A 13,443-nucleotide genomic window follows, 5' to 3' on the forward strand; every position below is an offset into this window, starting at 1 on the left:
TATATTACAGGAGCGCCATCATCTGCAATGACTCTCATCCACTTCTACACAGTTCTTTCACTACACTAATGCGCCTTATTCTTCCAACGGGCAGGTGGCGCTGTGGCATAGTCATACACCTTCACAGCAGCCAGCTCCATTTCCGGCAATCTGCGTTCATACTTTGAGTTGTAATAATCATATGATTGAATGCATTTTACAGATATAATATTTGTAGACCGATACTATATATTACTGTATATTAAGTGTAGTCTACTGTCTTATGTACAATGAACGTTATATTTTTTGAAGTGCCCGAATCAAATATGGCGGCTCGCTTATTCGTCACGTGACAGGCGCTTTACGGCTGCTATTGTCGTGAAGCGGCAGCAGTAGAGGACGTCCGGATCCCTACAGGTGACAACTGAAGTCAAGTTGATTTCTCCTGCTTTATATTAGCGGCCACCCTCCTGCTTACATACATGTGTATATATGTATGTGTGTGTTCTCTGGCCCTGTCAGTGGTGTAGTACGTGTTATTGGGACTGACTGCAGCATGCCAGTGTACTGCTGGTCACATCAAGAGGCATATGTAATAAGGACAATCTAGCCTCTCATTGCTAGCTATGGGGTGACTCGATCTAGTGCTGAAACGGGGTGGTGGAGAGAGATTCCTAGGCTTTCATACCCCCAGAGTAGACGTGGGGGATCAGCAATAGGGTCACCTACTGCCCCCCTGTATGCAGCACTGGCAGGATGATGTACCATTTAGTACTTGGCCATATTTACCAAGGTTTGGAAGCTGCTTTGTGGGATTTCTGAGAAGGTCCATGTTTCTTGTGCTGCAGAATATTTTTATACATGGACGGGCGCTGACCCCTGAATGTGCGATTTGTACACCCAGGCTGACTGTTGATGTAGTATTTTGCTATTTTTCTATGGAGGCCACTGAAAGCTGCAGCAAAAACCAGCTGATTGTAGCCGGCTGTTCCAGAGTTCACTGCAAGGTTCTGGAAGTCTTCTACAGCGCCCAGAGATTTTGTGGGGGGGAAAATCCAATTTTAGACCAAAGCTCCGCGTTGTGGAAATGCACTTTTTTTTTGCTGCAGCTTTTTGGGGAGGTATAGTTAGCTTCTACTCCAACAATTCAGCACCTGAAATGTTGTATGTTAGCTGTGATGGGCCAGGGCTGAAGGCTCCCATCCTCCTGGATCCACAATACTTCTTATTTAAACCAATCCACTCTAGACACAGCCCTATTTCCATCTCACAAAGCATTGCCTTGCCTGTAGAATATGTCATCACTTTCTGATCAGTGGAGAACCAAATGTAGGGGACCACCATAACCCTGAGACTGTTGAAGCTGCTTTAGCATTCTGTCCCCTTCCATTTTTACCCCTATAGTGGTGGCTTTCTTGGCCATTCAAGAGAACAAGCCTGTGGTCCAGTTTATTGCACAGCTGTTTGGTGGGAGCTGCGTTTTGCTGAGAACATTTTGAAGGAGTCACTGCACTGCAGCGCCTTCCGTCTTAGAAGCACTGTTATTCCAGTAGTGGGACCCTAACTGGTAGGAAGGTAAAGACATTTGCTAGAGAGATGATATCACTATGTGTGATGAGAATAAATCCTTAGGCTAGGGACACATGGGAGTGAGTTTGCAGCAGGTTAGACGCTGAGGAATAGCTAGCTGTGATGTACGGTAGTAGCAGTGGTGTGGATGGGATGTGAGTAAATCCCATCCACGCACTGCAGAAAGAACCCACAAAATGTCTTGCACAGTGGGCTTTGAACCAGAAGCATGTCAATTATTTTTGGGGTTCAGCTTCCAGGCAATCTCTGATGAAAGTGACTGCAAAAACTTGTTGATTGTTGCTGTTTTTTTTTTTTTTTCCAGGTCCAATGTGAGCTGTCTGCTACGTACATGCTGCATTGGACCTGTGCCATCTGTCTGTAGCATTAAAAGGGTTTTATTGGATTTTATAGATTAATGGCCTATCCTTACGATACATCATCAATTAAAAGTCAGTTTGGGTCCAACACCAGGCACCCTCACAAATCCGCTGGTTAAAGAGACCAGCCATGTGTTGATGACCTGATCGCGGTTCAGTCCCATTCAAGTGAATGGACTGAGAAACGAAACACAGCCACTGTACAAACGTACGTTGTGGTTGGTAAGTACTGAAGTGGCTGCGGAGCTTACATGAACACTGCAGCTAATTTTAAAAGCTGATCGGCTGGGGCCTCGATGTCAGACCTATCTTGAATATAAGTCACCAATTAATAAGTCCTGGAAAAGTCTGTAGGCTGCACATAATGAATTAAAAACATTATTGATATTTATTTATTTTTCTAACTGATTTTCATTTTTACTTTCCCCATCCCATGTAAGTAAGTACCGTATATACTCAAGTATAAGTGGACCCAAATATAAGCCGAGATCCATCGTTTTACCACAAAAAACTGGGAAAACTTATTGACTCGAGTATAAGCCGAGGAGGGGTAATCCACCATTGCAAATAAAAAGTCTGGTCATGTGCATTGCAGCTCAGCAACTCCATGTGCCTCATAGTAATAGCAGTTAACCCCATCATGTCCCTCACATTATCCCCCTGTGTGGGACTGATATGTGGGACATATGGAGGTAATAATTAGGTATCTTCACAATTAAGGGCCTTCATTAGTACCCTCATGTGTCTCACATATTAGTAACCCTTAGAGAACTGCACATAACAAGTGCAGCAGAAACACATTACGTTTTTGCTGGTTATTATATCTATTGGGAAAATGCTCATGTTTCCGCTGGTAAAGTTGACATGCTGCGTTTTCAAATCAAAACACGGCTTATACAAAGCATTTTTTATTCTGCAATGTGCGGATTTTATTAGCCAGAATCACATTCACTTTGCTGTACTATAAAACACTGTGTATCTACAGTGTTTGGCCTTAGCCATAAGGCTTATGCCCCATCTTGCAGAAACGCAGTCTTTTTTGTTGCAGATTTTGCTACATTTTTTGAGACAAACACAGGTTTGACTATAAAAGGAACAGGAAATATAAAGGAAGCACGTCTCCCTTCTGCTCAATCTACACCTGGCTTTAGCTAAAAAAAAACTGCAGCAAAATATCAGCATGAAAAGCAGCTTTTCCACAACGTAGGGCCTCAGCCTAAGGAAGTTTTTCAAATATTGGACAAATTGTAAGCCCTGACCAAGTGAGTATGAGTTCCTAGAGTAGATGCTGTATATCTGATTAGAATCTTGTTTGTGTTTTTTGACTTGTGTATTGTATTCTATGCTATTAATTCCATTTCTTCTTCCTCTCACTACACAGCCATGCCTTTTCTTGATCTTCAGAACAAACTTGGTATCAATGTTGACAAATGGATGCTGCTGCAGAGTTCTGAACAGCCTTTCCGTAAGGCTGCCCGTTGCCATTCCTTTGAGAAAGACTGGGTAGAGTGTATACATGGCATTGGAAACATCCGGGCAAAGAAGGAGTGCAAGCTGGAGTATGAAGACTTTCTTGAGTGTATGCACAGAAGCAAAACGGTGAGTGATCTGCATATACAGGGGACATATTGGAGAATGAAGAGAGATGACACAATGTACTTGCACCATAATGTTAGTTGACACTCTTGATTTGCATTTTCTGTTTATAGGTTATTGTAAAAAAAAAAAAAGTATCCATCAAGGTTACCGCTGTATAACTGTGGAACATAAGAAAGCGATAGAATTCAATGTAACCTTCATCTACCTTTTATAATTATTATGGCAGATATCGAGTCTTTAAAGAGGACCTTTCACTCCCTCATTGATGTGCGGTATTATATACCGATAAAAAGCCCACAGCGCACTGTAAACTTTCCCGTTATGCACCTCTGTACTGGAGATATGGGTGCTGTTAATTTTGGCGCTTATCTCTCCCCACTGTCAGAAGGGCAGATCTTACAGCTTAGTGTTATCACTGGACTTTGAGGAATGTGCCTGACACAAGAGTGCTGCCATGCTTGTTGAGATCACCATTCACCGAATGAGATCCGGATCGATGATAAGTTGCCTTGACAGCTTAGAGCCTATTGTAGCTTGCACGTTTAATAAAGTGTTCAAAGCATCAAACATTCCCCAAAATGGTATAAATAAAAATAACATCTGGACCTGCAAAAGAGAGGCACCTTATACAGCCCCGTATATGGAAATATCAAAAGTTATAGTTGTCAGAATATGGCAACTCCAAGAAATTATTTTGCAAAGTTTTTGATTTTTTTTTTATGGTGTTGTAACAAAAACTATATAAATGAATATAATTTTACCATAATCATAATGATCCGCAGAATACATACAGGTAATACATAATTTTGGCTGCACAGTGAACACTGTAAAAAATAAAAACCAGAAGAAAGTGGTTCAGATGGAGTTTTATTGTAATTCCACCCCATTGTCAATTTTATTTTCTAGATTTTCAATACAAACTTTGTTTTCCAAATGTAAGCCCCACCCCAAAAATAAACCATAAATTGATTTTGCACTTTTTTTTTTTGTTTTAGTCTTGAAATATAAGCCCTACTCCAAAAATAAGCCCTAGTTACAATCAGCGTCTCCAGTGATAGGTTATGTCATGTGAAGTAACTGAGACAGAGAATAGTTATACCATAGTTCCCAACCATCCTTGACTAGTGCCCTGCTACCTTCCGCCACAGCATGGCAAAATCCACTACCCACTCCAGAGTCCAGCCTCCTGCCTCCCAAGTGCCGATACTATGCCGTGGCCTTGGCTATATATGTGACTAGTTGTCAGGTGCCACCCCTGCTTGCTCCCCCAGATGCAGCCACTCCACTACTGCAGCTCCCCCTTAACGTATGTGAGAGGAGATAGAGAGGGCATGGGGCCACTGCCACACAAAGTGTTTAGAGAGAGTGCCAGTAAGTTTAAGATCCACACTTTGTTAATATAATTTAGGATTAGGGTTACTAACTCTAACCATTTTACAAGGTTTTTCCAGAGCAATTCAGAAAAGATTCTGATTTTCTCTGGTGCCTTAAAAATAAGACCTACCCGGAAAATAAGCTGTAGCCCTTTTTGAGAGAGAAAAAAAAGTAATATAAGACCCTGTCTTATTTTCGGAGATACATGGTAGTGGTAGTATAGAATATTTTATGGAGCCATTTCAAAGTACATTTTGTCCTACACAATTTAAGCCTTCCTATGGTTCTCTGAATGGAAAAATAAAAAAAATTTATGATTTTTGGAAGGCACGGAGTAAAAAACCCAAATGGAAAAATAACTGCAACATGAAATGGTTAAATATACTTAAACGGACTCAAGAGCTGCTTTAGATACATCACTAATTGCTGTCCCACATCACCACAGAAGTGCCCAATAAGATTGGGCTAGAGGTACACGTAGGGCAGGGGTAGGAGCTAAAGCTCCTTATGTATTTCTTACCCTCTTATCTTGATATTATATACCCTCTTTCACCATCAATATACTGACAGGCCGACATTCTTTCAGTATGAAGGTACAAAGCCGTGGCTAAGTGTGACTGCCCAGGATAACTATAAAGTTGCCACATTTGGGCCACTGATGCTCTATCAGCACAGATATGTGGAATTGTCAGCTCTGGGCAATTAATTACATTATTCAGCTCCACCATCCACATTTAATACACCAAGACACGCAGTGGTTGTGATTTTAATCATTAACCTGTATGGGTTTCACCCCACATATATCTCATGGGGGGCACAACCAGAAGTAAGGATGTAAAAATGTCAGCATCAACATCTTCTGCAGCACTTTACAAATCAAGTGGTACAGGGACAATGTCAGACAATACAGTAACAAAATATTTAACATATGAAACAATAGGAGTGAGGGTCCTACTCACAAGAGCTTACAATCTTTGAGGAAATAGGTGACCCAAGGAGGAAAGGCCTCATTCACATCTGCTATGGTAATCCGTTCGGGGGAGTCCGCATGGGGACCCCCCTGAACGGAATACCAAACGCATTGGCAAGCGGTGTGCAGTGAAAGCACACGGACCCCATAGACTATAATGGGGTCTGTGTCCTCTCCGTGTGCTGCCTGCACAAATCATGCACAAATCATGCAGACACGAAAGTACTTTGTGATCTACTTTCATGTCCCCATGATTCGTAAGTGCAGCACGCAGAGCACACACAGACCACATCAATAAAGTCTATGGGGTCTGTGTGCTTTCACTGCACTCAGCTTGCCAATGCGTTTGGCATTCCATTCAGGGGGGTCCCCATGTGGACTCCCCGAATGGATTACCAAACGTAGGTGTGAACCAAGGGTAAGACTGGTCTTTCAACCATTTACATTTTAACACATGTGCTGTTCAGAGATTTTAACAAAAGTTGGCACATTGTATAAATGCAACTTAGCACTTTACACTTATTGTCATGGAGTTTTGCATTAAAATGTAAAATCTTGTAAGTAATGCGTAAAAGTAAATGTCTCTAACCAAAAGGCTTTCCATGTCTGCAGTTTATTACCGTGAACAAAATATTTGGTCATATGAAATCGATCTGCTTGATCCTTATATACCCTGACAGGTGCCACCGGGGGAGAGTCAGGAGAATTCTATATGCATTATAACGTTGTTCAAATTCCCTAAAATCGCCTGGATTGGCTGATGTACATGTAATATAGACTACTTATGTGTGTATGCATGTGGCATGTATCTGGTTAAAGTAGTTATCCAGGAAATACAGATCTTTTCCTGGAGTCCATGGAAGGAGGAAAATTATACCTCGCCCCAACCCCCCCCCCCGACCAAAAAAAATAAATACTCACCTGTACCTGGCACATACTCACCTGTCTCTGGCACTCTGGTGCCCCAGGGCCAATGTGATGTCCAGAATCCATTCCTTATGACGCAAAAGCCACTGATTGGCCTCAGTGGTCACATGCAACAAGGGCTTCCACTGAAACAAGGTGAATGTGTTTATAAGATGTGTAACCGCTCTTCTCAGAACTTTAGGTGAATTAAATACCTTCTAAGATTGATGTCAAACATTGCCGAAAAGCTGCTTTTTTGTTGCAGATCTGTTAGATTTTTTAAGAGTGGCTTTAAAAGGAATAGAAAATATAAAGGTAAAAATTAAGCTGCGACTTGTGCCAACACAGGACAAGGGGATAAGAGTCAGACGGCTGGGTCCTCCAGTGATCGGGAGGACTGAATGTGTCAGTTCACTTGCATGGTTTACATTTCATTCTCTTCTATGGGGCTCCATGTGCTGCCGGAGTTTAGTCTCAGCAACCCATAGAAGTGAATAAAGCGCTAGTCACTACAGATGAGCGAGTATATTCCATCTAATACCTCCCCTCCATAGATAATGGTGTTAAACAAAAAGGCGCCAGGGGAGGTTGGAGGGGAATCGAATATTTCTCGCCTTTCCGTGTGGTATTCGATGGAGTACATCAATAACTATGCAAATGGCGGTATTCAATTGATTACTACTATTCGATCGAATACTATTCGCTCATCTCTAATAGTCACACAAGCACATGAGCACTCCATTCATAAGGGGCCTTGGAGGTACTTTTGGTCCCCTGTTGTTATCATTGGGGGAGCCCAGCGATTGGGCCTTCAGTGACCAAACACTTATTCCATGTCCTGTGGTTAGGGGGTAAATGTCAGTAATCTTTATTTGATTCATGTGAATGTACTCTACATGTGAGTAGTACCAGTACAGGTGGCAAAAGAATTTAAAGAATATTTATAAAGATTTGTAGACTATTATAAGACTATTAATAAAAAAAATGTCTTTCTTACAGATGCAGCGCTTGAGCGTCATTAGAGAGCAAAAGGAAAAGTTGGAGAAAGCAGGGAAATACAAAGCTCCAGACTTCAGTAAAGACGAGAACACCCCTTAAGCTCATCAAAGGAAGAGTTATTGTGTCTTTTATTTTTGTTTGTTTCCTGGTAAATTGGTGCTCAGAGGCAGATGTAGTACCAATATGTTATATTAAATTGTTGATACAACTCTTGTTTTTGTTAAATATGCATTATTTGGTATAAAAATAACAAAATTGGGGGTCATCTGAAATAATTTATAATCTATCGAATCGGGCCTGGAGAAATCTTATCAAGGTATTAAAGTTATGAGGCAGCTATGACATCGCAATACGCTGTAGAGTTCCCCTTCTTTGTAGCTGTGTTCTGCTCTTCACTTATATTAACAAAATTGGTGTCACACCATATAGGAGCTAAACTGCAATTATCAGGACCTACCACTGCATAGTCAATTGAGCTTTATGCTTCTGCCTCTGTACACTGTGTAGTTCCGGCACTGCAGAAATCTGCTGATTGGTAGGGCTGCTGGATGTCCTACTACTACTGATTAGATATCAACAGTATCTAAATATTAGGGTAAGGAATGGCCAAGCTTGCATTTAAACAGCCTGATCTTTTGGTTCCTGGGCAGATGAGCCACTGCAAGAAGTTGCTATTCTCTCCCTGCTGAGAACATACTCTACACATGCTCATTGGAGCCAAGCATGGAATAGTATATTGGGGTAAAGGAAAATAGGTCAGATAAGAACTCATCTGATGGCTGTCTAATGTGTATGACTGGCTTTACTCAATTCCTGCACACTTCAGATATGTTTACTGTTGTAAGTCTTTGCTAACAGAACATGGAATAGGATAGGATTTTACCATAACTCAGATTTTATATGGTTGCAAATTATCAGCCCGGTCATACTGTCCCCTTGCTAATCTCACCTCCTGGGAATGACTGAAATCTCTCTCACAGTAATATCGCTTCCTAATTTCACTCACACCCAGAAAGAGGCCAGAGTTACTAGGATGAAGCTGCTCCTCATCCACACTGACTGTTTCGGTTAATTTACATATGACTTTTTATATTTTCATCATTTTGCTGCAACAGAAAGATTACAGAAGAGACTAATACTGATTTCTCAGGATACATTAGGGCTGTGAAGATGAATCTGATCTTTAGGGCTAGTTCACACGTGAACTGCCCGCGCGGGTTTTGACACAGAGAGAGACGTGGCTCGCCGCGTCTCTCTCTGGTCAAAACCCACCTGCCGTGACCATCGCGGTCACGGCTTTCCCCTCCGCTGTCGGCTCAAATGAATGAACCGACATAGGAGGGTGCTGCTGGGGGCAGAAGCTGAAGATAGGGCATGTCGCTACTTTTCTCCGTTAGCAGCAGCCCGCCGCTAGTGGAAAAAAGAAGCCTGGCGGTCTGCATAGACCACCATTGTAAGGGGAGGTTTTTGACGCGAAATCCGCTGTCAAAAACCTCCCCTGGGCTCACGTGTGAACAAGCCCTTAGGGCTTGTTCACACGTAATAACCTGGCTTATTTTGGTCCTGAAAAAAACCGCTTCCTAATTAGGAAGCTTTTTTTTTTTACCTTGCCAAGCTTCCAGAAGTATTTGCTGGTGAAAACGCTATTCAGCATTGAGATCCCAATGCAGGCCTTAATTCCCCACATGTTTTTAACAACAAATCGTTCCGAATCTTAACGGCTGTCATGATGATCTTGGTATCATTTTATGTTTAATCCATTGTTATTAAAAGGTTTTAAAAATAAATAAATAAAATAACAAAGAAAATACAACATAACAGTATAACTGTATACGAGGAAGCATTCAAGTCACAAGAAGTAAAAGAAAAACATATGGAGCATATAGAAGGCTTACGCCATCAAACCAACTTTTATAAAACATAGAGATGACAACAAAGGCAGGGAAGCGAATGGGGTCAATGGCCTAAAATAGATAAAACATCTTGAGGAGACGGGGTCTACTTACAGGGGGGACTTCCACCATGCAGTCAACCATGAAATCCGTGACAAAAGAAGGGCCAATCGGACATGGAACTGAGGAGAAATAAAAGAGGAGAGGAATAAGCAATAGGGGGACACATGAAAGGGAATGAGGAGCACAGGAGAGGTAGGGGAATAGTAAATCCAGGAGGCTAGCCTCCCAGTGAACGGTCAAAGGGATATCTCTGGATTCAGGAGAAAAAAGTGGAGAGCTCGGAGGACTCCTAGAGCATTCACGGCTGCCAGAAGGACTCCACCCTCCAAATAAAGAAAAGCTCCTGTATAAGCGCCACAAGGATGAGGTGCATCAGTGCTGTGTCAGAGCCTGGAGAAATGTTGCAGGAGATTTCTCTTCACTGCGTAGATTTTCCCAGGTATTACATAAAGGAGGGTCAATTTAGGGGAGGGTGCGATTGACCAACCACTCACTTTGGTATAGAGCTCAAACACTGCGTCTCAAAAGGGCTCAATCATGTCACATTCCCACCAGATCTGAAAAAGTGTACCCTCTTATAACCACAGAGCCAACATCAGTCAGAGACTAGGGTAGAATCAGTGGAGGAGGTCAGGACGATACCATTAGGTCAATATTTTGAACTTCTTTCCTGTGCACTGTAAGGGTCAGTTCATATGTGAACCGCCGCGTGGGTTTTGACACAGAGACTCTCTGGTCAAAACCCGCCTGCCGCAACCATCGCGGTCGCAGCTTTCCCCTCCTATGTCGGCTCAAATGAATGAGCTGGCACAGGAGGGTGTTGCCGCTAGGCGAAAGGCGCGCCGCGGCTTCTGCCTGAAGATAGGACATGTCGCTTCTTTTCTCCGCTAGCAGCAGCCCACCGCTAGCGGAAAAAAGAAGCCCGGCGGTCTGCATAGACCACCATTGTAAAGGGGGCGGATTTTGAAGCGAAATCCACTGTCAAAATCCGCCCCTTTGCCCACGTGTGAACTAGCCCTAAAGCATCGGGAGTTAGAGAACAAATAAAAAAAGATCTAACCCAGTCGGCAGGAGAGTGTCACAAGCAGAGATCCTTCTGCTCAGGGCCTGTGTAAGGGGAGCTAACAGGCAAAGCGGTCTTGAGAAGGATGCCATAAAGTGTAAAACGTGTGCATGGGTTGGTGTCAGAACGAAAGGGCAGTTTCCAAGTCATTCCTTGGGGGAGAAGTTGAGATAGAGAATTTGAAGAACAAGGCTGTAAGTTGACCATTTTCCAGCCAGGACAGGTGGTGAACAGGATTAGAGGCACGCAATTGATCCGGATGGTGCAGGTCCCAAGCAACCTGGCATAGTCAAACGGCTTTGGGCCGTTATGGTAAAGTCCCAGACATCACGTGGTCTGGTTCATTACCATATAGGCCCGAAGCCTGCTAGGAGTAACATCTGATCCTGGAAAGGTAAGTAACACTGTTTATTATGTTACTTCCCCTCCCCTGGGTCTCTCATTATTATACTCCAGGGTCTCAAAAGACCCTAGAGTATAATAGGTCAGGGGTGGGCCACTATGTGGCATAATAGAGTTGGGTGGGCAACTGTGGGGCATAATAGTGGTTGCAGGAGGATGCTGTGGGACATACTGTATATACAAAATATATGGGATCGGGTGTGTGGAGAAGTGAGGAGTCAAAGATATCTGTGTTGCAAACTTTAGAGTCAAGTCAAAGCTGGAAGAAATGGTCATGGTGGTCCAAAGGGAAGACGTCTGGAAATTTTTGAAGGTGTCTCCTGTAAGTAACAAAATATTACTGCACCATATCCACTTTAATGTCAATGTTACTGCTAGCACCCTCCCCGCCTGATGTGTACGATCAAAAGAAAAACCATATTGTGCCGTCCTCCCCTTCACCTGGTCTTCAGAGCGGGGAGGGGGGCAACGTCTTTTGATCGTTCACCTCAGGCAGAAGAGGGGCTAGGTTCACCACTGTCTGATATTTCTTTGCTTGTGGAAGGCCTACGTACAATTGTGTGAGTGTAATGACTTTAATCGACTTTCCCTCTCTCCTCCCTGGATCCTGGCCTTTCTCCAGTCCGGTCTGGACCATGGTCTTGGTTTTATTCTTCTCTTAAGTGGCAGGTTTTTCTGCCTTTTCCATTCCTTTTCAGAAATCCCTTTCCTTCTGACCTCAGGTGAAGACCTTCTTGCGGGGGTGACATACTTTCGCCTCCCTCCCTCCTCTCATTAAGACCCCTGACCGAATTGCTCCCCCCCCTGCATTCCTGCACTCACTATTATGCCCCATAGTGACCCTTACACACAGTATTATGTCCCATAGTAGCCCCTACACACAGTATTATGCCCCATAGTGGCCCCTGCACACAGTATTATGCCCCACTATAGACACTCAAGAACAATTATTATATTAGAGTATAATAATCGGAGACCAAAGGGAGGTACCAACATAAAAAACAATGTTACTTACCTATCTCCGGCTTTGCTGCAGTCCTTGATGGTGTCAGCCATCTTCAATGAAGTCCAGGACATCACATGACCCGGAACGCAGGCCCCAGTCATGTGTAACATCCTGCAGAGTCACAGAAGTAGGCTCGAACCTGCCCAGAGAGGTAAGTAACACGTTTTTTTTTATGTTACCTTACCTCCCCATGATCATTATACTCGGGGGTCTGAAAAGACCCCTGAGTATAATAATGATGTTTGTGGGGCCCATGGCGTCACTTGCCGATCCCGGCCACTGCCAGGATCAGTAAGTAAATAGGGCCCGTTACTGGCTGGAGAAACTCCAGCCAGTAACGGCCTATTAAGAAACAAAAATTGCAGCAGTAGCGGCTGTCGACGGGCCCCTAATGTCTCGGGCCCTATGGCAGCCGCTACCCCTGCTACCCCGGTAGTTACGCCACTGTGTCCACACATCTGTCCAGGTTCTATCAGATCCATTCTGTGCCTCTGCCAATGCCACCTTGGATTGTAAGTTTTGCAACAGCTGTGCTCTAGGATGGTTGCATAGCTGTGCAATTCCCACCCTATTGGGCTGCTTTAGGACATCCTATGGTGCTGTCCCCTTCCCAATGAAATAAGCAAGAAAACAGGATTTCTGTACTCACCGTAAAATCCTTTTCTAATTTTATTCATTGGGGGACACAGATTCCACACTTGTTTTCTTGTTGTTCATGCTCCACGCCTTTTTTGCTTTGTTTTCGGATTCAGGAGGCGTTGGTGGTTGTTGGTTCCATGCTCTTATTTTGGATATTTGTGTGTCTCTACTCCTGCTGCAGTACCAACTGACTAACACAGTGTCTGTGAAGAGGTATAATCCAGAGGCAGAGCCCACTTCTTTTGATATTCCAAGTGACAGCCTCCTAGTGAATGAATACAAGAAAAGGATTTTACAATGAGTATAAAAATCCAGTTTTTTCCACCCATAGTACAAACGAAAAACGTGGAACAGAAGTCGTCAGATCTAGAATTATGACACTCAAACTACAGTAATGTTCAACTGCAGGAAATTCAGAGGTTTCATCCATAATATGTGAACACCACTCTGAAACCAGCCCTGTTATGACATTACTTAGGTACCTTAGGTACAGAGATTATCATTATTCATTAGTGTTAAAATTTTTATATAGGGCTAGAAAATTATCTCTCTATATTATAAAAATGAATTCCTGTCTGTCTGTCTGTTCTCTATGCGCGACC

General features: G+C 43.1%; 1 protein-coding gene across 1 annotated transcript; it reads left to right on the forward strand.

Annotated features, from left to right (window-relative positions):
- Positions 1-319: 319 nt before the first annotated feature.
- NDUFS5 (NADH:ubiquinone oxidoreductase subunit S5) lies at positions 320-7,984 on the forward strand. Its single transcript, XM_075264652.1, has 3 exons — positions 320-396; positions 3,310-3,527; positions 7,777-7,984. The coding sequence occupies exons 2-3, from the start codon at positions 3,312-3,314 to the stop codon at positions 7,873-7,875; spliced, it is 315 nt and encodes a 104-aa protein (XP_075120753.1). The 5' UTR covers positions 320-396; positions 3,310-3,311; the 3' UTR covers positions 7,876-7,984.
- Positions 7,985-13,443: the final 5,459 nt, after the last annotated feature.

This window comes from Leptodactylus fuscus, chromosome 2, assembly GCF_031893055.1.
Source record: "Leptodactylus fuscus isolate aLepFus1 chromosome 2, aLepFus1.hap2, whole genome shotgun sequence".
Taxonomy (NCBI): domain Eukaryota; kingdom Metazoa; phylum Chordata; class Amphibia; order Anura; family Leptodactylidae; genus Leptodactylus; species Leptodactylus fuscus.